This window comes from Coniosporium apollinis, assembly GCF_000281105.1.
Source record: "Coniosporium apollinis CBS 100218 chromosome Unknown supercont1.9, whole genome shotgun sequence".
In the NCBI taxonomy this organism is placed as follows: domain Eukaryota; kingdom Fungi; phylum Ascomycota; class Dothideomycetes; genus Coniosporium; species Coniosporium apollinis.
Window position 1 is genome coordinate 68,096 of NW_006913271.1, and position 24,506 is coordinate 92,601.

Genomic DNA, 24,506 nt, shown 5'->3' on the forward strand with positions numbered 1-24,506 from the left:
CGCGCAACTTTTGGGATGGGGCGGGTTATGCGCCTAAGTCAAGGGGATTGACTGGGAGAGGAAGCATTAGAGACGGTCAGTTGCTATGCAGCCATGTATGCCTAGGGCTTAGATTCCGGAGTTTGGTGCTATCATACTGTCAACTTCTCAATTCATCCCGTCTTATGCTGTTCTGGAGCGTCATTCCACATCGGACAAGTGACTGTTGTTACTTCCACAGATCGTCTCCAAAGTCAAAGTGACGTTATAGGTATTTCACAACTCAAGAATCCTCACACTTCCACACCTGTTTCGACTGCTTTGTCAAAGTTCCTGGTCGAGGATAAGAGTTTTATTTTCGGAAATAACTCTGCATTCTTGATCCATACACGCGTCTATCGTCATCGGCATCTTCAGACACTCTTAAGATTCTGTCACGGAACTCATTCAGCGCCTTCATTATGTCTACAAGAACCCCACCACCAACCCCAACACTCCCACCGCCCCAGCACCGACCCCCATACTCCTCCCTCTCCCCGCCGCATCCGTCGCCTCCGTACTAACCGTAACCGTCCTGACCGCCTCATCACTAACACTCCTCGTCGTTCCCTCCCGCCTCACGCACTCCCCACTGCCCGCACAGACATAACCGACGCTGCAACACACATTCCCACAGCACTCGCGGGTGCGTGGACAGCACTGCCCCCCACAACACCGCGAGACCGAGTCGTCGCAGCACTTGGTGTCGCCTGATCCGGTGCAGCAGCTCTGTCCGAAGTCGCAGCAGCCGGTGGTCCCGCAGCATTGCTTGCCCCAGTCGCAGCAGCCGGCGCCGCAGCAGAGTTGGTTGGGGCCGCAGGCGCTGCCGGGGCGGGCGGAGAGGCAGCAGGTTGCGTTGGGCCCTGCATGGATGGGAGGTTAGTCAGAGGGTATGAGGGGAGTTTGGGTAGAAGGGGGCATGAGGGGGAAAGGGAAAAGAGGCGTACAGGTGCACATGGTGTTGCCGCAGGTTTGGTAGGTCGGGGGGCAGCATTCGTGATTACCGTTGATGGTCAGGCACTATAGGAGAGAGTGAGTCAGTCAGAAAGGTCATGAAGCGTATGCGGTATCGTCGGGGCGGTCATGGCGATGGGGTTGTGTGGACCCGCATTGCGGCCGGTGGTAAGGTGTGGTGCTTTGCTTCCACTTCATGCGGAACGCCGTTTCCTGTGATCTCTGTCGACTGGTTTTGGGAGGACAAGAAGGGCTCACATTATCACCAGGGTAGCAGCAGCCCATTGTTGCTTCGCCGTTGCACTATCGTCGTCCATGTCAGTAAAGTTCCACTAGATGCAGCAATCCTGTTCCGTCCGTTTCGAGTGGCCATGAGTCCTGTATAGCACTCACGCATTGGTTCTCGCCGCAGCCATATCGCTGTCCATTTGCGGCATAGCACTCTTGTCCAGTCTGTCGCCCGAAGAGTCCCAAACCGGCGCTGAACGCGCTGGTACCGTTGAGGGGAACGCCTGGCAGTGAGGACAAGGATTTCAGAAAGGGTTGTTGCGGTTTGGGAGCTTTGCTAAGGACAGGCTCGTTCTGTGCTGCTGCGACGACTATGAAGAGAGAAGCCGCAAACAAACAGAGCATGAACACACGACCGCGCCGTAACGTAATGCTTGCCATGCTGCTGCCGTAGAGCGTAAGTTCACAGCGCAAACAGAGGTGGAAATCTGCAAATGAGGCTTCACGAAGATACGGCGGGATTCTGGCTGTTTTTTGTCCTGAGCGCCCATGACGGTGTGGCCGAGACTGAGATTAAGCATCTCGTATTTACCTGGTCGTTCATGCTAAGAATACACAAGTCGCTTGCGCGACGCCTGATCCGGCGTGCCTGAGGTTGTGCCATGCCGGTTGTGGCTGCTTCGCGCAATCGGCTGCAGGAGAAAGCATTGGCGGGGACGGGGGATGAAGGGGAGATGGCCGATGCTTGGCAGACGGTTCGCCCCGGGTGGGGGCCGTTGTGGCTGGGCTAGGAGCGAATGGCGCTGTTTCAGGAAGGGATCTAAACATACGACCAACGGAAAATTCTTCGTCGCGGAGTGCGGATATCTACCTTATTATACAAGAACCGTGTCGATGTAAGGGGACAGAAATCGGTAAGAGTTAGAGCGTGAACGATGACAAACGAGATCGATGTGAGGGACATCAGTCCGGTCTCTATTTCACGCAGCATCTATGTGCTTGTAGCCGTCAACAAGGCCTATGTACTTGAACATCTAAACATTTAGACATTTGAATATTTGAACGTTTGACAGAAAAACCGAAAGTCGTGCAGCATCCAAGCATGCCTCCTGCCATCGGCGGCAGACATGTGTACTAGATGGTCAACAATGTGCAAATATTCATATACAAGCACCAAGAAGTCGCGCGTCGCCTCTAATCCGCTTCAAAGTCCCAGCTCAGAAGAGAGAAAGCCTCTGTGAGTGCGGTGTAGGCAGGATGACAAACCCTGCGGTGACTGGCACAAAGAGGGCGGTATGGAAGTCTTCCGCACTGGCATCGGACAACATTTGCTTCCACGTTCTTGGCCTTGCAGCAGCACGAAAAACTTGGCTGCGCAGGTCACGGCCGGATATAGAAAACATCCGTCCTTGAGCCGGGAGACACACCTAGAGAAGGTGAAGGCGGTACACAAGTGGAGGGCGGTCCAGAGGCGCTGCTTTTGAGATTTGGAAGATGTCCGGACTGTGATGGTTGAAGTCTAGTCGCTCGTTCAAGAATGCCCGAGTGTTGCATGAAGCCAACGTAGCGGGAAATTCAATATGTCTGTGAACGAGGTTGTGCGTACTCCGGCGTGTACGTAGCTGACAGATCTACCTCAGACAGAGTAAGCGGTGTATTCGTCGCGTCAGTACCTCTTCGCGGGTACGTGGGTCCTCTCTCCGGCTGCAAGCGATCTTCTGCGCGCAATGTGGGACTTTCGGAGCCGATACGCGAGCTCGGTCGATCAGGGGTATGAGCTGTATCCGGTGTTTGTAATCTATATAGCGGAATGTTGCTGCCCGTATCGCTGTTATCATACGGTGTTGTGCCACCGGAAGGCATTCGCGTCAAGATGCTTGGTCCGTTGTAGTCAACTCCCATGAGCCTTGGTGTCTGTAGTGGATCGATTAAAGCTTCACCTTCATGGCCAGGTTCGGGTCGATAATGTCCAAGATCTTTGTACGGTCCATTCCGCTTGGTCCATAACAAGCTTCTTTGAGGCCGGTGTTTAATCTCAAGAGCTTTGCAGATCCAGTTCCGCAGTGAGAGAACCGCATCGATGAAAAATCGGATAAAGTTCCGCAGCGGTAATGTGAATGATCGAAATCGGCGCGTTCTTTCCAGACCTCGACATGCACTCCGGTAATTGTCTGTGTTGAGATGACCTTGCAAACACCACTAGAGACAATCAGTCGCGCATAAGACGCTACTGGAGGTGCTACTTACCTCCGCAATGATATATATCATCGCCAAGCCCATCGTTGTCGACGCGAGGACAGTGCCACTGGTCCCTGCCATGCGTGAGCATGGGAGCAACCCACAAAATGCAACGCTGACGGTGCAATTTCATGCACCAAACCCCTTCGCCTTAGCCTTCTGAACGCGAGATTCGCTGCGTGCAAGGAGAACGGACTTACAGTACCACAAGACCCAAGGTGAGTTGGTGATATCGCTCTGAGTAAAGTCCAAATACCCTCCACGGCCTCCCCAAGTAGATGTGACGCAATCACAGTTCTTGTACCAGCCGAATGTCTGAGCCATGACAATGTACAGAAGCCACGTAGCGTTTATCAACTCTATTGGTCTGAAAAAGAATCGTTCCGTCCACTCTTTTAGGGTGAAATTTCGGCAAACCTCCAAAGACGTCCGCATCCATTCTTCAACTCTTCGCTGCCGGTCAAAATTTTGCTGCCAAGTGACGATGGTGAGCACGGCCCGAAAAGCACCCTTTACAATCCGTATCCACAACCGCGCGACCCCTAATGTGAGCTTTTGAAAGAAGCCCAATGAGCTGTTTTCAAATGCGACAAACGTCGCGTTGCTTTGTAGCCTGGTGTTGAATCGGACAAGAGCTTGAGGTTTTTCGAGGGGGACTGGGGATGCCAGCCACCAGACGAGCATCTCACATATCAGAAGGCCGAAGGATATGCTGCAAAACACCATGTAGCCTCCACTACGACAACCCAGGCCAACGGTGGGTGTGTAGAAGGAAATCACGAAGGCTCCAAGGCAGGTGAAGGTGACGATGATGATTGCACTACCGATTTGCCAGAGTTCTCGGAAATCAAACCAGACCAAGCCTTCTCCCACTTCACCAAGCACAAGACTTGTTCTTGCTTCTTCCTCATTTTTCAACCAGTTGCGGCCTCGCTCAGCCACGTAGCACTGTTCTATGTCGCTGAGGATTGGATGAGCGGCACCGTAGTGCCAGTGGACTCGGCCTTGACCGGCAAAGCTGGTAAAGAAGTTGTCCATAAATTCGCTGTCTTTGCTGATCTGATCAATCCAACGATGCATGTTGCTGAACTCTCTTTGATCTCTGTAAGAGTAAGAGTTCCGAGTGGCCTCGATATAGTCGCGCCTGATGCGTTCGTCTCTCAATGAATGTCTGGCGAGGTCCACTAGCTTGTTGAGCTTCCTTCGGACATCGTCAGCAGCTACAGGGTTGCGGTCAACAATGCTGGAGAGAATGAGCACTGGAAGCCAACCGAGCAGGAGCCCCAACGCCAGGTCGTGCGCAGTAGTGTTCTCGCCGATATGTCCGAAGGCTACGCACTGTCAGTTTATTCCCACAACGCCAGAATTTTACATGACAAGGAAACGAAACATATGCAAAAGACTCCGATATGCGCCAATAGAGCATCAGAAGAATCGTAACAATGATCCCCGTACGGACTAGGTAGCATCCGATACAGCGTCATACTCGCTTAGAAGTTTCTGATTGTAGAAAGACGTTGAAGAAAATGTGACGCAAGACTTACATGACTGGATGGAAATTCCCAGAGAAAACAGAAACCATCCAGTTGAGATGAATACTGGTACCGCACCACGTCTACGTCCTTCGCGCAGCTCCTGTGCTAGCTCTCGCCTCGCCTCTGGTAGAAACTCAACCAGAGAGTTATCGATACTGCGCGTTTTGAGGTCCTTGCTGAACAGCACAATGCGTAGCAAACCCTCGGCTTCTTTCTTCAACGATGCCCCTGCCTTCATGGAATACTGGTTCATGGTAGTGAGAATATAGAATGAATCGCGGATCTTTGCGAAGTCACTGTTCTTGCTTGGGATGGGGCTTTCGCAAGGGATACACATGTCGACTTCTGCCTGTCAGCTCATGTTCCATTTCCGATGCACAGGGCGAGTTACCCATAAGCGCGCATTTCGCGGTCACCTTCATGTTCCAGAGAACGTAGCTTAGGGAAGCCATTGGGGATCCCATCCACCGGCCGATAGCGAGCAGAGTCTTCCAGAACGCATTGCTTTCAAATGGCGCTTGAAGTAAAATACCGACAATGGGCAGGATCCACGTCGTTATAGTAGCGCTCGCCTGGGCCCACGGATACAGATCGTTGCCTGTTCCGCAGACGGCTCTGCATCCTTCGCGAGTGATCTGTGTCGAACTGTTGCGTTCGATGCCCTGGACAGGTCCATAGTATGCCCACTTGGCTTGCAAGGCCGGGTCGGAGCTAAAGGTTTGGGCGCACGCGGTGAAGTTCGTCATTGGACTGAGCGCAGTTCAATCAGAAAAACATGTCAAGCTGTTGGACGAGTATAGAGGAGTAAAAAACAGGAGGTACACCGGAAGGTGTAAACTCAGTCATCGCAATCAACAAGCAGGCAGAAGAAGGCAACCAGGCTCCACTGCTGCCGGCTCGGCGATGGCCGATACATTAGGAGCTGTATTGGTCCGCGTTAAGGGCGGAACCCCGATAATCATGCGCTTAGAACATGGCCGCGCATGGAGTCCATATTCCAGATGAGGCTACCTGTAGGGCGTAGCGAGATGTTAGCGGCTCGAGGTAATAAGGGACGGATTGTGGATAGGATAGATACGTACCTTATTCGCACAGGGGCTGGGGGAAGTCGATAGCATGGGCACGTCGTGCACAATAAAAGCCTCACCGCGAAAATCTCGCTGTTGAACTCCCGTTTTTCGACCACGCCTCCCTTTACTCACCGCGAACCCTACCAACAAAGCAATAAAATTCTCCCAAAGGAAGCGCATGGACTAAGGTCGAATCACATAGCTTTCCTGATTCATTCGCAGCCTCAAAAAAGTGATAATGTATGTCGCGGTTAGTAAAGCATGATTTGTGCGGTGAAGCTTTTATCGCGCAAGACGTGCGTGGGGTCCGCAATCCACGGCAGTGCGGGGCAACCCACTCAGCCACTCGGGGCTTTTGGTGATGGAAGGGTCTGGCGGGAATCTCTCCGCATCGGCTGCCATACGAGGCATAGCGCTACACCTGCCGCGACTCTTGGGGCATTGGCATGACGACAAAGACGCAGGTGAGACGGGTGGTGATGGGGGAGTTCGCCGTCTTAAGGGGGCTGTGGAATGGATCTCCCGCCTTGATGCTCGAGTTGACCCTACGTTGCTAATTTCCGTCAAGCAAACCACCAAGAAAGCCGTAATAGCTGGGCGGAGAAACCGGTAGTTGGAACCAAGTAAAACCATGGTCGCAGCGGTTCGTATCAACCCAAAACCCCATCCTCGGCCTCGCGCCAGCTAACGACCCTCCCCCAGATATCGCCGGCCCTCGCGCCGCTTGACGGCCAGAAGCCCAAGGATCCACAGCAGCAGACGCTTCAGCTGCTCGAACAATACCGTCTCGAACTTGACGAGCTCAAGAGAGACTTCAGCGCACGACTCAGCCATGTCGAGCAAACACTCGCGACGCTTGTCGATCGCCAACAACTACCACAAGCCGAACAATCTCTAGACGCCCATCTGCAAGCGATCCTAGATGGCGAGCCTTCAGACGGCTCGCCAGACGGCTCGCCAGATCCCCAGGCCGACCTCCGTCCCTGGCGCTCGCACCCACCGCTCCTGGTCCCGCAGAACACCCGCCTCGCAGATATAGCCCTACCCGAGGGCCTCGAAACCTCCGAATCTTCGGATAACGAAGCCGACGGTGCCGCCCTCTCCAAAGCCCCAACCATCGTCCCCATCCCCGGCAAGACCCACGCGGCGGAGCCGTCATGGCGCGCGCCCGCGACCATTGCTCCGCGACTGACTATGGAGCCGGAGCCCGTAGCCGACGGTCAGGCACTCATGGAGAAGAACGAGATCAGGCCGGCACCGCAGCACACTCCGCCGCCATCGCCGGAACTAAAGACGAAGCCCCCGAAGTTCCCCTCCTGGCGGGGCCGCAGGAACAGCACGCGCATCGCGGATGTCGAGAGACAGCTTTCTGTCCTTACGGAGCAGGTTGCTACTCTGGAACTGGAGAAGCAGAAATTGAGACGGAGGAGCCCGCCTAAGGTGGCGCGGCAGGGCAAAGGGGTTGGAGTGGGTGATGGAGTGGAGCCGTCGTCGTCGGGTGCGGAGACGGAGTTTGGGAGCAGCGATGCTGATGAGATTGTAAGTAGACGAGTTTTCCTTTGTGCTGTCAGGGGGTGGAAGCCAGGGCTTGAGGCAAATACTGACGATCGATAGCTCGAGCACGTGCGGTCCAGGCCACAACGGTGTCGAGGCGCGAGCTTAGGGTTGGCGATGAGTTTGCCTGGGCATTAACGGGAGATGACGGGTGTGGAACGGCTGGAATGGAGAGCGTTCACGTATGGATCTTGAGACGGGTTGGTCATGAAGATTGCTTGCTTGCTTATATGCGGAAAACAGAGAGGATCGGCATATTGCAGGGCGTAGCGCGGCTCATGGTGTCTCACTGTATTCGAATGGGAGTACGGGATAATGAATTTTACGAGTGTGCATTCATGTGGAATTATTCTGAATGAAAAAAGATTCCGAGCGCAAGTGCGCTATGCTTCGTTGCGATATCGACTGTCGGCTGACCTGCATATAGGCACCCTAACCGTCACAAGGCGAACAATCCGACAGGCGTCACGTCTCTCGCCGGTGACCGGAATGGGACGCTCGAGATGCTTAGCGCCGCGTCACACCAAATGTTCTGTCAGCGACAGCGTCGTCTGTCCCAAGTTCAATTGAGAGGCTGCGTGCTTTCATGTAACGACCACAAGGGGCAGATTGGGATGGTTTGCGAGATGACGGCATGATGAACGGGCCTGCACATTGCACGACGCGACAGTGACGAACTCTTCGCGGCTGGCGGGTTGTGAGACGTGTTCTGCGTTTGTCAACATCGAAGACAGCAGGCGAGGTGTGTGGACGGGCTCGGGGCGCCAAAAAGGGCTCTAGCGCGATTGCAGACGTGGGATCGCTAGTTACTGGAGGGCCATCTCCACCACCCTCACCGGCAGCTGTGAAATGCCTCTCTTCTGAGCCTCTGCAGCACCTCATTGCATCCTTCGCGCCCCAGCAGCTAGCAGCTAGCAGCCAGCAGCCAGCATCTAGCACCCACCAGCGTGCAGCCTGCAGCATTCTCCGCAGTCGATCCAGCAGTTGCGGGGACCCTGCCGTGCATTCCACTACCAAGCAGCACCCGCGCACTTCCTAAACGAGAGGAGCCTCCAACGAACTCCAAAGTCGTCCTCACTCTGAAACGCAAACTCCACGACCCTTCCAGCACTCTGCCGCCCTCGCCCATCGCAGCTTGCGACGATTCGTATCCCTTCACACATTCACACGCTCATCTGCCACAGTCTGCACTAATCTCACAAGTGCCCTGTTGCGCGCCCCTCGTCGAGCGAAACCAGGCCCGGCTTTGGCGGTGAAAAACATCCTGTCCCACTTTGTCGAGCTATCTCGCACGACTTCAACCACAACAACGTCAACCGCCGCCTTCGCAGACACTGACACACCAGCAGCAAGTCGCCATTGAAAAGTGCACGGCGAAGCATCTCGATCATCACACTTTCAGCGTGCTGCTAGGTCTTCACGCCTCGGACGGAGTCGCGTGATTTCCAATCGCCTTCAGGCGTCTGCTGAGGGGCTCGGACTGCTCTTGCGTCCAACATCGCCGAACACAATCGCCCGCGCTCCGCACATCGCGTCGCTCGCAGGTGGGAGACGCCGCAGTGCTTTTCTGTAAGCACTGCTTTCTCGCAGTACATGTTGACATACGCTCTACTTGCGTCAGCCGTCTTGGCATGCTCCTTTGCTAACATGTCCACTGTACTGCAGAGCCCTCAAAATCAACAGCCGCCGTAACACAACGCAATCGAAGTCGGTCAACTACCGGAAGACGCTCCCCGCTCCCGCCCTTTCCTGCTCTCAACGCCGACACGCCGAACATGGCGGAAAACGAGGTGGATTTGGACTCTATCATAGACAGGCTCCTCGAGGTGCGAGGAAGCAGACCCGGCAAGCAGGTGCAGCTCCTCGAGACGGAAATCCGTTTCCTGTGCACGAAGGCCCGTGAGATTTTCATCTCGCAGCCTATACTGCTAGAGCTAGAAGCGCCAATAAAGGTGAGTCGGACTGACTGGCAGCCTCCAGGAGCATTGCGCTGTCATCCTGATCTTCTCAGAGCACTGGCTGACTGCGCATGCACTTCTTCCAGATCTGCGGCGACATACACGGCCAATACTACGATCTGCTTCGACTTTTCGAATACGGCGGGTTCCCACCAGAAGCGAACTACCTCTTCCTCGGCGACTATGTGGATCGAGGCAAGCAGTCTCTAGAGACTATTTGCCTTCTTCTGGCATACAAGATCAAGTACCCCGAAAATTTCTTCATTCTTCGCGGCAACCACGAGTGCGCCTCCATCAACCGCATCTACGGCTTCTATGATGAGTGCAAGAGGAGGTACAACATCAAGCTATGGAAGACGTTTACGGACTGCTTCAACTGCCTGCCTATTGCTGCCATCATTGACGAGAAGATCTTCACGATGCACGGTGGTCTGAGTCCGGATCTGAACTCCATGGAGCAAATCCGCCGCGTCATGAGGCCTACAGACGTAAGTCCACCGCCTTTTCCCTTCGATCCTCCACATGCATCCGGGGCCCGAAAGAGACTCTGCGCGATCCGCTGACTGTCCTAGATTCCCGACTGCGGTCTGCTCTGCGACTTGCTATGGTCAGATCCTGACAAGGACATTACTGGCTGGAGCGAGAACGACAGAGGTGTTTCCTTCACTTTCGGGCCCGATGTTGTCTCTCGCTTCCTCCAAAAACACGACATGGATCTTATTTGCCGTGCACATCAAGTCGTAGAAGATGGCTATGAATTCTTCTCCAAGCGCCAACTTGTCACTCTTTTCAGCGCGCCAAATTACTGCGGCGAGTTCGATAATGCCGGCGCCATGATGAGCGTCGACGAGAGCCTGTTGTGTTCCTTCCAGGTCAGTCACATCCAATTGCTGCTGCCACAATGGATCTACCATCGCTAACACAATGCCGTCCTACAGATACTGAAGCCAGCGGAGAAGAAACAAAAGTACGTCTACGGCGGCATGGGCTCAAGCAAACCCGTCACCCCCTCTCGCAAGCAGAAGTCGAAGAAGTGAGCTGCTATGTGGTAATGAATCGATTACGAACTTCCGGTGCAGCAGGTTCGGCCGGAGATAGTCGCCCTCACACCTCACGTGACCCTCGTCGACGACTATCAAATATTCTCTCGAATTCGCCTTCGTATCTACTCGGCACTCGTGTCCACGGCGGCGGAGAAAGACGTCGGTGTCGCCTCTCACCTCGACTAGCTCACCTTCAACCATCGCCGTTCCGCTATTGGCAATCCACTCGCTACTCGTTCCCCCTCCTCGCCGGCGAATGGGAAGCAGGACTTATGTAATATGCGCAATAGATCAAAGGCATTGGCTGGCATGGTCATCACTACAGGCTCAATTTGGGCGATGGTGCGATTTCGACTTCTCTTCTCTTTCCTCCGCTTTTCGTTGTCCACGAGCGCCCAGAGTCTAGAAGCGGAGGGCGAGTCTTTAGCAGGTTTTTATTCTGATATTCGCGTCCACGACGGGGGGTTTGTGCAAGCAAGAAAGACACGCATTGATCCCCTTCAACATCTCTGGCGGGTGTTTCATTGTTCGGTTGTAGTCTTTGTGCCACTTGTTACTGGCTGTCCGAGTCTCCGAAGCACACACACACGTTTTGTTGGGGGGTTTTGTACGATGAAGGGGTGTGGGGTCCTTCTCGGTGCGGTGGGAGAAAGTCGCGGGTGCGCGTAGGGGTAGTGACTTTGTTTTCTAGGACAATTGGCGGGGCTTTTGCTTGGGCCTTGCTTGCTTTGCTTTATGCCCAGATCTTGAAGAACCCTTTCTTGCTGTTGAATTGTTCAGTTCCTCTTGCCTGGAGGTGCCACGTGAGCATGAGCGACGATCTTGAGGAAGCCTGGGGTAAGGTAAGTCGCTTGAGGCTTTTGCCTGAGTCAAGTAGGCTGCATATCGAGACGCTCGCGTCTGAGCTCTGCGTGGGCTCCGTCCAGACGATGTTTTAACGGACTTCCGTCCCCATCATACAATATCAAAGTCGAATGTCCTTGATCCCACTGGCTGGAAAGCGAGGTCCACCAACACTCACAGGAGAAGCTGCCGCTAGCTTCCCGTTACGTTGAAGAACCTCCACACCACACCATGGAAAGGATGCGTGACAATTCCCGTAAGGCTGAGCTGAACGATACAAGGCCCCGCATCACCGAAAGACGTATCCTGAGGTACGCTGTGTCTTCTTCAAGGGTTGCGGCAACACGCATCTTCCGTCCCAAAGCTCGGCACGCGGCACTTCAGACCCGCCGCTCCACTCCGATAGTACTCCATGCGCATTATGCATCTGCTTGTTGCTGACAACTCGCGTTACAGATTCCGACAACTGGTCTCATTCCCCGTCGCGACCATAGCGCAGCGGCACACCTCCTGCTCCAGCGGCGGCCACACCAGGTGGTTCAGTGAAGCACGAGTCCGACTCCGTCCCATACCAAAATACCCTCGCCTTTCCCCCCCTCGCCGCACCTCCGCCTCCACAACTGCTACTGGCTCTTTTGCGTAGGCTAAAAAGACCCCTTTTGCCTTGGGGACTTTCTCTGGGATAATTTCTGCTGTTTTTAGTGTTTCCTTCTGCCTCATGTATTAGAAGGCTTAGGGAGATAGAGGGGGCTTGCCTACTCCGCTTCGGTGGTTAGTACTCACACGATAGACTCTCCGCCTAGGCATCCATTCTCGTTGGACCGCTGGGGGCGTGTCGATTGCTACTAAACGATATCTGTACAGAGTAGAGTGTATTTATCCCTTATCGCTACGCGGCGCGCCCGGTTGTCCGCTTTGTGCCGTGAGCTGACTTAGGAACATTGACCGCTTTAGCGGTTCATTCGCTCGTGGATCACATCCCGTAGTACGTTGGTCCTTCGCCATGTGTTTCAAACGAACCAGAATCTTCAGATCACTTGCGCTTCAGTAATCTCGAGTCCAATCGCAGATCGTCACGACCGATTGCGAGGTTTGCGACGGAATGGTTCAGAGTCAAAACATTGCTACAGAGCTAACAAGTTACTACGAAGCCAACAGGAATATACGAATAGCATTGGGTCCACGGAGTCATTATCGGAGAGCAAAACGCCGCTAGCCACTGCGCCCACACCGTGAACGAAATCCGTCACGAAAGTCAGCCTGCTTGTCTGCAAGCCCACTCCACGAACAGTAGCCCCTAGGCGGTGGCCCCGTTGAAAGCCAGCTTGTTCGTCGTTAGAAGAGGAGGGAAGACCAGGCCCATCGTGGACGAAAGATCCTTGATGCGCTGGCAAAGTGCCTGCGGGGCTTTCCCACCCTCCAGCGTCAACAGATAGGCAGCTAGTCCAGCGACATGCGGACTCGCCATTGAGGTGCCCGAGATGGTGTTCTGTTACCTTGCAGATTAGCCAGTGTAATATACAAGAACAAGAATCAAAGCAGGCCACCGTGGGTTCAACGAAAATACTGCGAGCGCAGCTGGGTACCGACTGCCCTCTTGACGTACGCAGACAACGCTGGGGATGCGATAAGAGGGTGAGAGGCGGACATACCGTAGCACCAGTCCCCCCAATCCACGTGCTCAAGATATTAACCCCCGGCGCAAACACGTCCACCAAGCGCCCGTAGTTACTAAAGCTCGCCTGCCTATCCGCCGCATCGCTCGCACCGACAGTGCAAACCTTAGGTTCCGACGCCGGGGACGCCAGCTCAGCAGTCATGGCGCTATTCCCCGCCGCGACGGCAAGAAACAATCCCGCCTCGACCGCCGCAGCCGCCGCCGCATTCGTCGCCGCGCTCCGCACCCCGCCCAGACTCAGGTTGCCGACGCTCTTGCCCCTGCAGCCGGGCCGGGTTTGCGCGTCGTTGGCGGCGAAGTTGATGCCGGCGAGGACGCCCGCGTTGGTGCCGGAGCCGTTGGCTCCAAGCACTTTGACGGCGAAGAGGGTCGTCTTCTTGGCGACGCCGTAGGTCGCGCTGCCCACGGTGCCGGCGACATGGGTGCCGTGGCCGTTACCATCCACCGGGGAGTTCTCGCCGCTGTAGTCGACGAGATGCGTCGCGCGGCCGCCGAAGTCGCTGTGCGCGGTGTAGATGCCCGTGTCGATGATGTAGGAGCAGGTGCCTGCGCCCGCGGTGTCGTCGTAGACGTAGTCGGTGCTGCCGGCACTGCGGTGCGAGATCCGGGCCAGGCCGTACGGGGCGTTGGATTGGGTGGTCAGGGCGGAGGCGTAGACGGTTGAGTCGGGCTCGACGTAGGCGACCTGGGTGGGGGGTAAGTATTTCGTAGAACGTACCATACCGAGGGATAGGATCATCTAAGACGGAGATGCTGGCTGACTTACAGAAGATAGGCTCGTGATGGTGGTCAGCAGAGCCTCGGACAGGGGAGCAGCGAAGCCCTTGAACGATCTGATGTTGTAGACGAAGTCGGGAGTCAGGTCGACGAGAATCTCGACGATCAAGTCCCGGAGGACCGACTCCGTGGCCTCGGGCTTCAAGACGACAATGTACCGGCCCAGCGTAGGAGCTTGTCGTTCTTCAATGACTGGAGCGGCGACGGCAAGCGGCAATGCCGCCAGCAGGGTCGAGATGAAGCGCATGGTGGGGATACTTGGGACTCTTAGGGACACTGAGTAGACTGTGGGGAGACAGAGAGGTGAGTATTTATCAAAAGTCAAGGCTCACAGCTGCTGGTGCTAGTGGTGATTTAGCGAATCAACCTGCAAGCCATAACAGTGTTGTGATAGCCAGCTAAAGCCATCAGGAATGAGATCCGAACACACTAGGACTTGCGGTTGTCGTAAGATGTTTGCCCATTTACCCCCAAGAGTTAGAACGACGGAGCCAAACAAAGAAGAGACTGCGAAAGTGGCGCACCGCAAGGACCCGTGGTGACTCGCATGGTTTAGCAGCCGGATCGGCGCCTCGTATTGGGCGGAGAGCTGAGGTCCGGTCAAACCCTAAGTCAGATCTTCTGTACCTCATACCTGATCCCGCTAGCACGGTCCGATCCGGTCCCAGATTACAAGCATGGTTCTGCTTCCTGTTTGATCTGCTGGGAGGCATCTGTTCCGTCATCGACCATGACATGAGATACATGCTCCATCAAAAAGCTGATAACGGTGGGTTATAGTCCTGGCTCCATCGTCCCGTCTGTTTGGTATGCCGCCGCTGCTCAGGCGCCCACAAAATCGGCCAGACGGAAGTGACATGTAGGAACATTGGCCCAGGAGTTGTGGTGCACGCTCGTGCAACGGAAGAAGTCTTTCCGTCCAAGATTGGAATAAGAGGACACTGGCCTATACCCTTCCCGATGCTCCTATGACACACATGAGCGAAGTCGCATGACGCACGACACGATCTTCAGCCGCAATACAGAACACCACCAATGTCGCACAGCGGCAAGGGTTCCGGGCGCAAGGGCCGTGCGGGAATGGCGTGGGGTACGGTGTGGAGCTGAGAAATGAATCCAACATACCTAGCGGGACACCGCCCAGCCAGTTCAGCGTCTTGGAGGCCACTGCCCAGAGACAACCACTGCACGTTTTGGAAGGCACTAAAGCTTACACTGTCGCTCCGTCACCAGCCTACTCGGCAAATCGTTCATCGTGGGCTCGGAGACCCCGCGTCCCCACACAGACATCGACAAAAGACACCTCTTAGCCAAGCCGTGGTGGTACCGATACAACCACCCCCCTATCCCATCCCCCGCATCAACCGCCCCATGTCACCGTCGTATGGAGCCGTGAGGCACTCGGCTCAGAGAGCTTCCATTATTCAAGTGCTTGGCGGCTAGGTTATCGGGCCTTTAAACCTTGTCGATTTCAGCTTGGATGATTGCATGCCATCTGAAGTGGCCTGGGATCCGAGCAGGGAAGGTGCTGGGGAGCGGCTCGGCCCGTGACCCCGGTCATTTGCTTCCCGTGCCCGGCATCCCCGTCCGGTGGAGGGTTGGGTCAACGACCTTGTTGATGGGAGCGAGTAGGGTTTCTGTCGCGTTGTGCCGATGATTGCCATGCGGTCTTACCCCTTATGGTGATAACTGGCGCTTTCTAGACGGAGGCAAGAGCCTTAAGAGCCTGGTGATCTTGACTCAGCAGCCCACATTGCAACATCGCCGGGGCGTTGTGACAAGGTTCTAAGCCGCTGAACAGGCTGAAAGGGCATTGATATCTAAGAGTATGAGACAGCACACACTCAGTCCGGTAGAGCAGCACCAGCAGCAGCAGAAGCAGTAGCAGAAGCAGTAGCAGGAGAAGGAGTGATGAAGCTAAACTCTTAGCTAAAGCGGTCATATCTTCGGACGGCACTATTCCTTTTCGCTTGAGGGATACATTCTCGCATGCATCGACAAGGTATCCGTCATGCCATACTCCTGGCATAGTACTAAAATCGCACAGACTCATTATCCCGTTTCCTTACCCTTGCGCCTGAACCCACACACCCACCGTAAACCATTACCAGCCTAAACAGCCTGATACTTGCGCAACTGCCCCAGATCGTTAGCACAGCTCCATACCCGAAGACGAAGACACACAGGGGGAAACTCACATCCAGCGTAACAGTCCTACTACTCATCCTGGCCTGATCCCTCGCCACGCCGACCAGCGTCTCCGACTCCCCAAACAAGCCCTGCTTCAGCGAGATGACGATAAACTGCATCCCGCCCGCGCTGCCGCTGCGAGTTCCACCCGTCGTTGCTGGCCTAAGGACCCGTCAGTATCATCAATCAGCACCTGCACTCTTCATCTCGCGTCCACAATCCCCAAACCAGATGGGGAGAGAAGGGGGAAAACGAAAACGGTAGACTCACCCGCAAGCTCGCCGTAGGTATTCCGCCACCCGCCTGACGTTGACGGAGTCGAGCGCGGCGTCGACCTCGTCGAGCACGAAGAACGGGGAGGGCGAGTAGGAGTGTATGGCGAAGAGGAGCGCGAGGGCCGCGATGGTCTTCTCGCCGCCGGAGAGGTGGGCGAGGTCGCGGAAGCGCTGTGGGAGGGTCAGCGGAGACTATTCTAGGCTGAAAACGGGGTGCAGCAGGGGATGCCCGGTTCCCAAACGGGAGCGAGGGAACTGCAGAAGGCAGAATGTGGGCGGAGGTAGTAGATAGTGGAAGAGACACAGCGGACGGAGACGGGTGCGACAAAAGGCTTACCTTGAGAGGCGGCGTCGCGTGGTATTTGACGCCTCCCAAGAACGCCTCCTCCGCGTCGTCTCCCTCCTCGAGGTCGAGGTATGCCTGGCCGCCAAGCGGGAAGGCGGTGCTGCGCGTTAGCTCCTTGTAGACAGGGCCGATTTGGTCCGAGATGTGTTGGAAGGCCCTGTGGTGCGAGAGAGGTAGTTAGCGCTGGAACTGGCGTGGTGTGGACCGTTGGGCAAAGGAAAGAGGGGAGGGAGAGGGATAAGTGGAAGGCCATACTTGTTGAACAACTCCGCGCGCCTCTCCCGCACTTCCTCAAACGCCTCTTTGGCTCGCGCAGCCGCACGACGAGCAGCTTGGAAGTCCTTCTCGGTGGAGTGCAGGCGCGCTGATGTAGCTTCAAGGCGGTCGACAGCCCGCATATTCGGCGCCATCTTGTCAAGTTCAGAGTTCAGGGCTTGGATACGTTCCTGCAACGTCTCTTCAGCCTTGGGCGAGTCGTCTTCTTTGAGGTCGTCGTCCAGCTCGTCGAAGTCAGGTATGATGCCGTAGTCTCTGGCCTCGGTTGCCTGTCCTGCTTCCGGGGAGCCTTCGTCCCCGTCGAGCTCCATGGCGTCGCCTGTGGTGCCGTTGATGGTTTCGTCGAGGGGAAGGGATTCCAGGCTCTCTGAGCCTTCGGCCTGCTGTCTGTTAGTTTGGCTCTTACGCATCTTTAATCCTCAAAAACGCTTCTGCTTGAATTATCGTCCCATATCACGTCTGTAAAGAGACAAGAAAGGAGAGCGAACCGCTTACCAAAGGAATGTTCACTTCATCAATTCTACACTTCCTCAGCAAGTTGTACCAACCTACTCTACACTTCGTGACCTCAGCCTCGAGCGCCGCAATTGTCTTGAGAGTCTCGTCGACATTCTTATTCCTCTTCGATACCTCCCGCCTTGCCTCGTTCACGGCGCCCGCTCGCTCATCTGCCTTCTGGCGAAGCGTGTCGAGCTGTTGCTTTAACTGCTCAAGCTCCGCATTCAGTGTGTCGAGCTCATTGTTGATGGTCTCTTTCTCCGCTTCCAACGAAGCAACGAGGTTCGCATCGCGTTGATCCTGTGACCTAAGCGTCTCAATGCGCGCAGTAGTAGTCGCAAGCCTCTGCGTCTCAAACGCAAGCTGATTCTCGACTCGACTCCTCTGCCTCGTAAACTCCAGTTTCCTTTGGCTCGCCTCCTGCTGCATCGTGCCCTGCTGCTTCTCATAAGCTCTGATGTCCGCATACCCCAGCCTCTGGCAGAACTGTGCAAAGACCTCGTCCTCGACCCTTGCGATTGCGTCCGCGAAGGTCTGCAAGTTCGAGCGAAGCTCCTCGAGATGCGCGGACTGCTCCTCGAATTTGGGCCGCGTTTCCTCAATCTGCTGCCGGGCGTGCGCCAGCTCAGACTCCTTGCTCGCGATGTTGCGATCCAGAGCCCTGACCTCGTCACGCGAAAATGTGAGCTGGCTCTCCAACCCCGCCAGCTCACCTTGCAGCTGTTCCTCCTCCGTACCGCGGCGATGGCCACGCGGCAGCGCAGCTATATCCGCGAGGAGTTTCTCTCTCAGCCTGCGCAGGTTCTCGACTTCGGTGTCCTCCCATCTGCGCTGGCGATCCTGGGGTCCGCGTCCGCCGGTCATAAGACCGCCTTTGTGGATGATTGTGCCGTCGAGCGTCACGGCCTTGACCTCGATGCCGCGGTCATAGACGAGGGCTCTGGCGACGGCGAGATCGTCGCAAACGAGTGCGTCGCCGCATGCATACGACATAGCGCGCTCGTAGGCGGCATCGTAGTCGATGATGTCGATGGCGAGGCGGGCTCCGCGGTGCACCGTCTTTAAGGAGGGGTCCACGGCTTTGACCTGAATCGTGTCAAGGGGAATGAAGGTTGCTTGGCCGGCGCGCTGGTCGCGCAGATACTGGATGCAGTCTCGGGCTGTCCGCTCCGTGTCGACGACGATGGCGTCGAAGTGTCGGCCAAGCACCGTGCTCACGGCTGTCTCGTATTTCTTCTGTTTGGGGCGGCTGAGGTCAGAGATGCGGCCGCGCACGCCGGGGAAGATGCGTTTCATCGCGGCCACGGTCTCTTTGGCGCGGTGTTCTTTCTCAGACGTGCGACGGTCTGCGTCGGCTGATATGAGCTTGGTCAGGACTTCTTGTAGCTTTTCTTCAAGCTCGGTTTGCTTTTGGGCGGAACGGAGGCGCTCGGAGGTCAAGGCATCGAAGTCTCTCTTCTTGACCTCGATCTCCTTTTGCGTTGATTTGGTCTGTGCGTCCATGGCTGCGCGGCGCTCCTTGAGGTCCTGGATTTCGGACTCTAATTTGGAGACTTGGGCCTCGGCAGACTCGAGTTTTGAGCGGAGGGAGTTTACCGTTTCGGAGTCAGTCTTGAGTTGACGGTTCATGTGATCCAACCTCGTTTGGTCGGATGCGGTGCGCCTGGTTACTTCGCTGCGAAGGCGGTTATATTCCTGAAGATCGGCTTCTGAAAGATCACGGCCAGCCGCTTGTTGCTGTGCTGCCCACTCGTCTTCCCATTTTCTTTGTGCTTTCTGCACCGTATCAAGGTCTCTCTTTAGCTTGTTCACGTTCTTCTGCTGCGCATCCCGCTCCTTCTCCACCTCCTTGATACGCGCCTCGTACTTCTTCCTGTTCGCACTCGAGATCGAGATCTTCTCGTCCAGGGGTACAAGGCTGTTCTCCTTGTCCTCGATCTCCTTCTCTTTCCTCTTAATTGCCCTTTCCATCTTTCCGACCTCCCTAGTGACCTTCCCCTGCTCACGTTTGGCCTCCTCGAGTCTTTGCTCGAACTTCTCCAAGCCGCGCCTATGTTCCTTGAGTTCTTCGTTATTCCTGCGTATCTGCTCGCCGCTCTCCTCCATCGTTCGCTGGAAATGGAAGAGCTTCCACAGAACGTGCGTCACGATAGCTTGGTCGCGCTCCGCTCGCTTGCGCTCAAAGCTATCGGCTTCAGCCTTTTGCTCTTGGTACTGCTTGATCTCGCCATTGATGGCCCGGCGCTGGTTCAATCGGAAATTCTGCTCATCGGCCGCCTTCTCGTTCTCGGCTTTCAGCCGCTCGTATTCCTTCTTATATTCCAGGCTCCCGGATATCTGCTCGATGAGCAGCGTCAGGTCTTTGGGGGCCTGGCTGGCAATGGCTTCGACATCGCCTTGGAAGACGAGGAAGTTGCGCGCTTTGATGAGAATGTTTTCTGCTTCGAGCGCCGCATTGTACTGAGCAGCGCTCACGACCTGATTGTTAATTCGGTACTCTGACGTGCCCTGAGCGGTGATGGTCCGCTTCCAGCGTTGCTCTTCGCCTGCGTCGTCCTCGTATACGGCCTGTACCCAGGCGGTGGTGGGATCGCCGCGCTGGGAGCTGCGCTGGGTATCATCATCGTCGTCGTCGTCACCGGTCTCAGGTGGCGCCTCTGTGGCTGTGCCGTCCGCATTGATTCTGGAGGTGCGTAGGACGCGTCCGCGATAGATAAGGTCGCGGAGGTGGGTGCTGCGGAGGTGGCTCGATTTGATGCCGAGGACGAAAGATATCGCATCCATGCTATCCGTCGCCAATGGTCAGTACATAGCTCGAATAGCAAAACCATCCGACGGCCCCGTGTTGCGCGATCGGCTTGCGAGGTAGCGTGGGGAGGAACGTACGAATTGGATTTGCCGGAGCCATTTGGCCCAATGATGGAGGTGAAGTAGGAGTCGCCGAAAAGGAGGGTGTGGTGGCCGCGGTAGGACTTGAAGTCTATCACGACTCAGTTCTCGAGAATGCGACCGGGTGCGATGTACATGGTACTCACTGAAGAGCTCGATGCTGATTAATTTGCCCATGTTTGCGGTTCAGATGCGGGCGAATCGCGCGATTGCGGGGTGAGAACTGCACTCAGACCATTCGGCGGTGCGCTTGGAGCTGATGCGGCAGACTTGCCACAGCTAGAACAGTTCGCGACAGGAAGACGGCGGTAGTTGTGGTGGTGGAGGTGGTGGAGGTGGTGGAGACGTTGTAGGTGGTGTTTCTCACTGTTCGGCGCGTGGTGGAGCTGGCGACGCGCGCGTTCTGGGAAGTGGTGCGGCGGACTGCAGAGGCTGGTTCCGCAGTTTGACCGAGGGACCATGACATATGACCCTCCAGGGCTGTTCAAGCTTCCCTCCTGAAACAACAGCAACAACTACAACCACAAGAGTCATTTACAGCAGACGGCGGAGGCGTGTGTCTGCAGGCCCACACAGCGCGCTCAGCACGTGTGCAAACAATGTGATCGGATTGCTAAGCTCTACGCCGTAAAAGTATGCACTCCCTTTGTACCTCGAGCGCGCCGCGTGCGCTTCATACACTCTCCTATACGTCCATATGCTGTGAGCCGTGCTGATACCTCCACTTCCGCCGCAGCGCCCCCAGCATTCCCAACAGCAGCCCATCTCACGCTCCCCTCCGCTACACAAGCCTCACGAACACCCACTATGGCCAACTTGACTCCCCTAGACAAATCCTCTTCCGACCCACAGCTTGCGTTATCTCCAGAGCTTACCAGAACCTCCTCTTCCGGCGATTCCTTGCGTCCCGGCCTCACTTCCACGTACTCGTACTCCTCCTCGCCGGGCCTCTCTCGCACCAACTCCTACTCCGGCGACAGCTCGCAAGATGAGTACGACACCCTCCTCGACCGCCTCACAATCTTCGACTTCCTAGACAACCTGTCGCTCTCAACAGGGCTGGAGCAGCTGCAGCGGTCCGTCTCCGCGCAGACGGAGAAGGTCCGGCGGCAACAGCAGCGGCTGAAGAGCACGGGCCTGATCGCAAAGGACCGCGTGGTCGACGAGTGGAGGCGGAGGCTGCCGGGGCCGGATGAGCAGCTGAAGAAGTATCAGGCCCGGATGAGGCACAGCGTGGACCGGCTGGGGAAGAAGTGGAATGACAACAAGGCGGTGACGGCGAGGGAGAAGGCGTCGTTCATCGCAGGCGTGCTTAACATTTTCATTAGCGGGTATCTCGTCGGGGCGCACCCGGAATGGTTTCATTACTGGTGAGCTATTCTCCGATCGATAGACCGGAGCAAGGGGGACAGCATCCAGCAGCAGGGCTAGGGCCGTGTCAGCGGTAATTGATACTGACTGGTGACCAACAGGTATACAATTCAGCTCCTCTACTTCATGCCGATACGATATTACACGTACCATAAGAAAGGGTACCATTACTTTCTGGCGGATCTGTGTTATTTTGTGAATCTGTTGTTGCTACTGAGGTGAGTATTCTAAGCGTTCTGAGTATCAGCAGCAGCGGCATGGTACTGACGAGATCGGTTCCACAGCATATGGGTTTTCCCGACTTCGAAGAGGCTGTTCATCAGCACATATTGCCTAGCCATGGGCAACAACGCTGTCGCGATTGCCATGTGGAGGAACTCGCTAGTCTTCCACTCTCTGGACAAAGTCACAAGGTATTGTCCCACTCTCGTATTGCGCTGCCTACCCCAGCAGCATTGGGCACGTCAGAACCAGCCAAGCAGTATAAGCATTAGAGGATTTGCCGGAAGATATGCTAAAGATCCCGCAGCCTCTTCATCCACATCATGCCCTGCGTAACGCTCCACTGCCTCGTCCACCTCCTCCCCAACATCCACACCATTAGCCCGATTCCGTTCGACACCCATCTCCCCTGGACACCCTTCAGCATGCCCGACTTCTCGTTCTTCCATCTCCCATCCCTCTCCCTTCGGCCCTTCTCCCTATCCGCCTTCTTCACGCCCCCAACCGCTTCCTCGATTAGCGGCCCTACCTTCCAAGCAATCCGATTCCCCGCAGTCCACACAATCGCAACCTCTCAAGCAGGGGACGCGAACCATTACACGCTCACGCAGATGCTCCTGTGGGCGACGATCCCGTACGCCGTGTGGCAGCTCTCGTACCACTTCCTGATCACGGTTCGGCGGCGCGACAAGATCGCCGCGGGCCGGCCCACCAGCTTTACATGGCTGCGGAAGAGCTATGCGAACACGCTGCTTGGGAAGACGGTTTTACATCTCCCTGTAAGTCGCATATCCTCAGCGCTTACCTTCCTTCTTTCACCACCTTCACTGCCTCCTCCCCCTTCTGCCTCCCTCCTCTCCATCGTCCCAAACTTCGCCTCGCTCGCCACCCCCCTCAACCAACCTCCAACAAACCACTCCTGCACCCAGCCAACGCACCCAACTAACTCGCCCGACAGGACTCCCTCCAAGAGCCCGCCTTCATGCTAATCCAGTACTCCTACGCCTGCATCACCATGCTCCCCTCCCCGCTCTGGTTCCGCTACCGCTGGGCCTCAGCCATCTTCCTGCTGACCGTCTTCGTCTGGTCCGTCTACAACGGTATGTCTCAACCCCTCCCTCTCCCCCCATTTCTTATCCCCCCCACTCCCAACTCCCAAACCCTCCGTTCCGCTGCCCGTTGCCAGCCTCCAGTGCTGACCGTGGTTCCTGGAAATCTGTAGGCGCGACGTACTACATCGACGTCTTCGGCACGCGCTTCCAGAAGGAGCTCGAGGCGCTGAAGCGCGACGTCGCCAAGTGGCAGGGCAGCAGCAGTCCGCCGGCGTCTACGGCTGCTGAGCACGCCGCGCCGGAGACGAAGAAGGAGGAGGCCGGGAGTGCGGAGATGACGAGGCCGGTTGGCGGGAATGAGGGGGTTGGAAAGGAGAATCGGGGGTTGGGTGGGGATGCTGGGGTAGGGAAGACGGGGGTGGCGGGGATGAGTGTTGCGCAGGAAGGATGAGCTCTGGGGAGTGTGGTTAGACGATGACGGAAATTGTGGATGATTTGAGGCGCCCGAGTGTGGGCCGCGAGTTTGGGGAAGAGACAGGCCCAGCAGGCAGACGACGAGAGGCGGAGATGGAAGGAAGGGGTTGGGAGGCCTCTGCTGTTGCGGCGAGAAGGGCTTGAGCAAGAGATTGATGGTCATGCTGAGCGGGTACTCAGAGGGAGATCGGAGATCAGGGTGGAGTTGGGAAGGGATTCCCCCCCTGCCTGTTCTAATCATATGGATGCGTTTCGATACCCAGCGAAAGATGTGAGCATAATGGTTTCGGTGATGGAATGACTGGCGTACATCTTTCGAATAGCAATATTGTCGCCGCATACATCATAGCGCTGATCAACTGAATCTGATACTGTTCCATCTGAATGTCTGCAGCTGAGACTTAATTCTCTCCATATGTATCACGCTGAACGGAACGGCGGAGGCTCTATGGCCCTGATCGGTTGTCTTGAGTTAAGTGAACGTAGCTGGGAAACAGCAGCGAGTGCCATAGAATCCTTTGTCTCTTTCCCGGGTGTTCTGGGGTCTTCAAAAGGCGGCATGACAGGTTCATTATTCCTTTCAAGAAGTTGGTTCCTAGGAACTGTAGCGAAAACAAGATATGTCCAGATTACTCCATGGGGTGTAGGTCCTAGAGGCAGTTGCCCTTTCAAGTGTTTGTTGTCTGTACAGCGCATATTGCTAGCGTTAGATAAATGCTATGCTTGTTCCTCTTCCCATAACTTGAGCACGCTATGCGATGAAGCCGATTCTGCGAGCTGAAGAACTGTGCTATACTTTCGATGATTCTACTAGACTATATGAATCAGAACTACGACGCTCCTTCCCATCCTTCTGATGAGTTCAGCTTGCTCTGAGGCCGGCGGCTATCGAACTTGCGTCTCCTGGTGCCGGACGAATTCCCAAGGGCTTTCGAGCGTTGGCCGCTTCCTGATGATGACGGCGGAAGTGCTTAAGCCTGTATCACGGCCATCAGTAGCTTTGAGTGCTCGGCGAAC

The 24,506-nt window shown here is 55.8% G+C and overlaps 6 protein-coding genes across 6 annotated transcripts; 3 read left to right on the forward strand and 3 right to left on the reverse strand.

Moving 5' to 3' along the window:
* Positions 1 to 596: 596 nt before the first annotated feature.
* Positions 597 to 5,719, reverse strand: W97_02400 (uncharacterized protein; the record flags this gene model as incomplete). Its single annotated transcript, XM_007780300.1, has 5 exons — positions 597 to 881; positions 3,448 to 3,512; positions 3,639 to 4,769; positions 4,983 to 5,318; positions 5,365 to 5,719. 5 exons carry the CDS (start codon positions 5,717 to 5,719, stop codon positions 597 to 599), a joined length of 2,172 nt encoding a protein of 723 aa, XP_007778490.1.
* Positions 5,720 to 6,674: 955 nt separating this feature from the next.
* Positions 6,675 to 7,735, forward strand: W97_02401 (uncharacterized protein; the record flags this gene model as incomplete). Its single annotated transcript, XM_007780301.1, has 3 exons — positions 6,675 to 6,686; positions 6,746 to 7,582; positions 7,658 to 7,735. 3 exons carry the CDS (start codon positions 6,675 to 6,677, stop codon positions 7,733 to 7,735), a joined length of 927 nt encoding a protein of 308 aa, XP_007778491.1.
* Positions 7,736 to 9,372: 1,637 nt separating this feature from the next.
* On the forward strand, positions 9,373 to 10,592 carry W97_02402 (serine/threonine-protein phosphatase PP1; the record flags this gene model as incomplete). The annotated part of the gene is made up of 4 exons (XM_007780302.1): positions 9,373 to 9,549; positions 9,642 to 10,043; positions 10,128 to 10,427; positions 10,494 to 10,592. The coding sequence occupies 4 exons, from the start codon at positions 9,373 to 9,375 to the stop codon at positions 10,590 to 10,592; spliced, it is 978 nt and encodes a 325-aa protein (XP_007778492.1).
* Positions 10,593 to 12,738: 2,146 nt separating this feature from the next.
* Positions 12,739 to 14,143, reverse strand: W97_02403 (uncharacterized protein; the record flags this gene model as incomplete). The annotated part of the gene is made up of 3 exons (XM_007780303.1): positions 12,739 to 12,930; positions 13,094 to 13,804; positions 13,886 to 14,143. The coding sequence occupies 3 exons, from the start codon at positions 14,141 to 14,143 to the stop codon at positions 12,739 to 12,741; spliced, it is 1,161 nt and encodes a 386-aa protein (XP_007778493.1).
* Positions 14,144 to 16,008: 1,865 nt separating this feature from the next.
* Positions 16,009 to 20,547, reverse strand: W97_02404 (uncharacterized protein; the record flags this gene model as incomplete). Its single annotated transcript, XM_007780304.1, has 8 exons — positions 16,009 to 16,032; positions 16,095 to 16,248; positions 16,357 to 16,532; positions 16,699 to 16,864; positions 16,963 to 17,363; positions 17,479 to 20,266; positions 20,368 to 20,461; positions 20,517 to 20,547. The coding sequence occupies 8 exons, from the start codon at positions 20,545 to 20,547 to the stop codon at positions 16,009 to 16,011; spliced, it is 3,834 nt and encodes a 1,277-aa protein (XP_007778494.1).
* Positions 20,548 to 21,177: 630 nt separating this feature from the next.
* On the forward strand, positions 21,178 to 23,466 carry W97_02405 (uncharacterized protein; the record flags this gene model as incomplete). The annotated part of the gene is made up of 7 exons (XM_007780305.1): positions 21,178 to 21,740; positions 21,843 to 21,959; positions 22,026 to 22,154; positions 22,271 to 22,354; positions 22,484 to 22,742; positions 22,922 to 23,063; positions 23,186 to 23,466. 7 exons carry the CDS (start codon positions 21,178 to 21,180, stop codon positions 23,464 to 23,466), a joined length of 1,575 nt encoding a protein of 524 aa, XP_007778495.1.
* Positions 23,467 to 24,506: the final 1,040 nt, after the last annotated feature.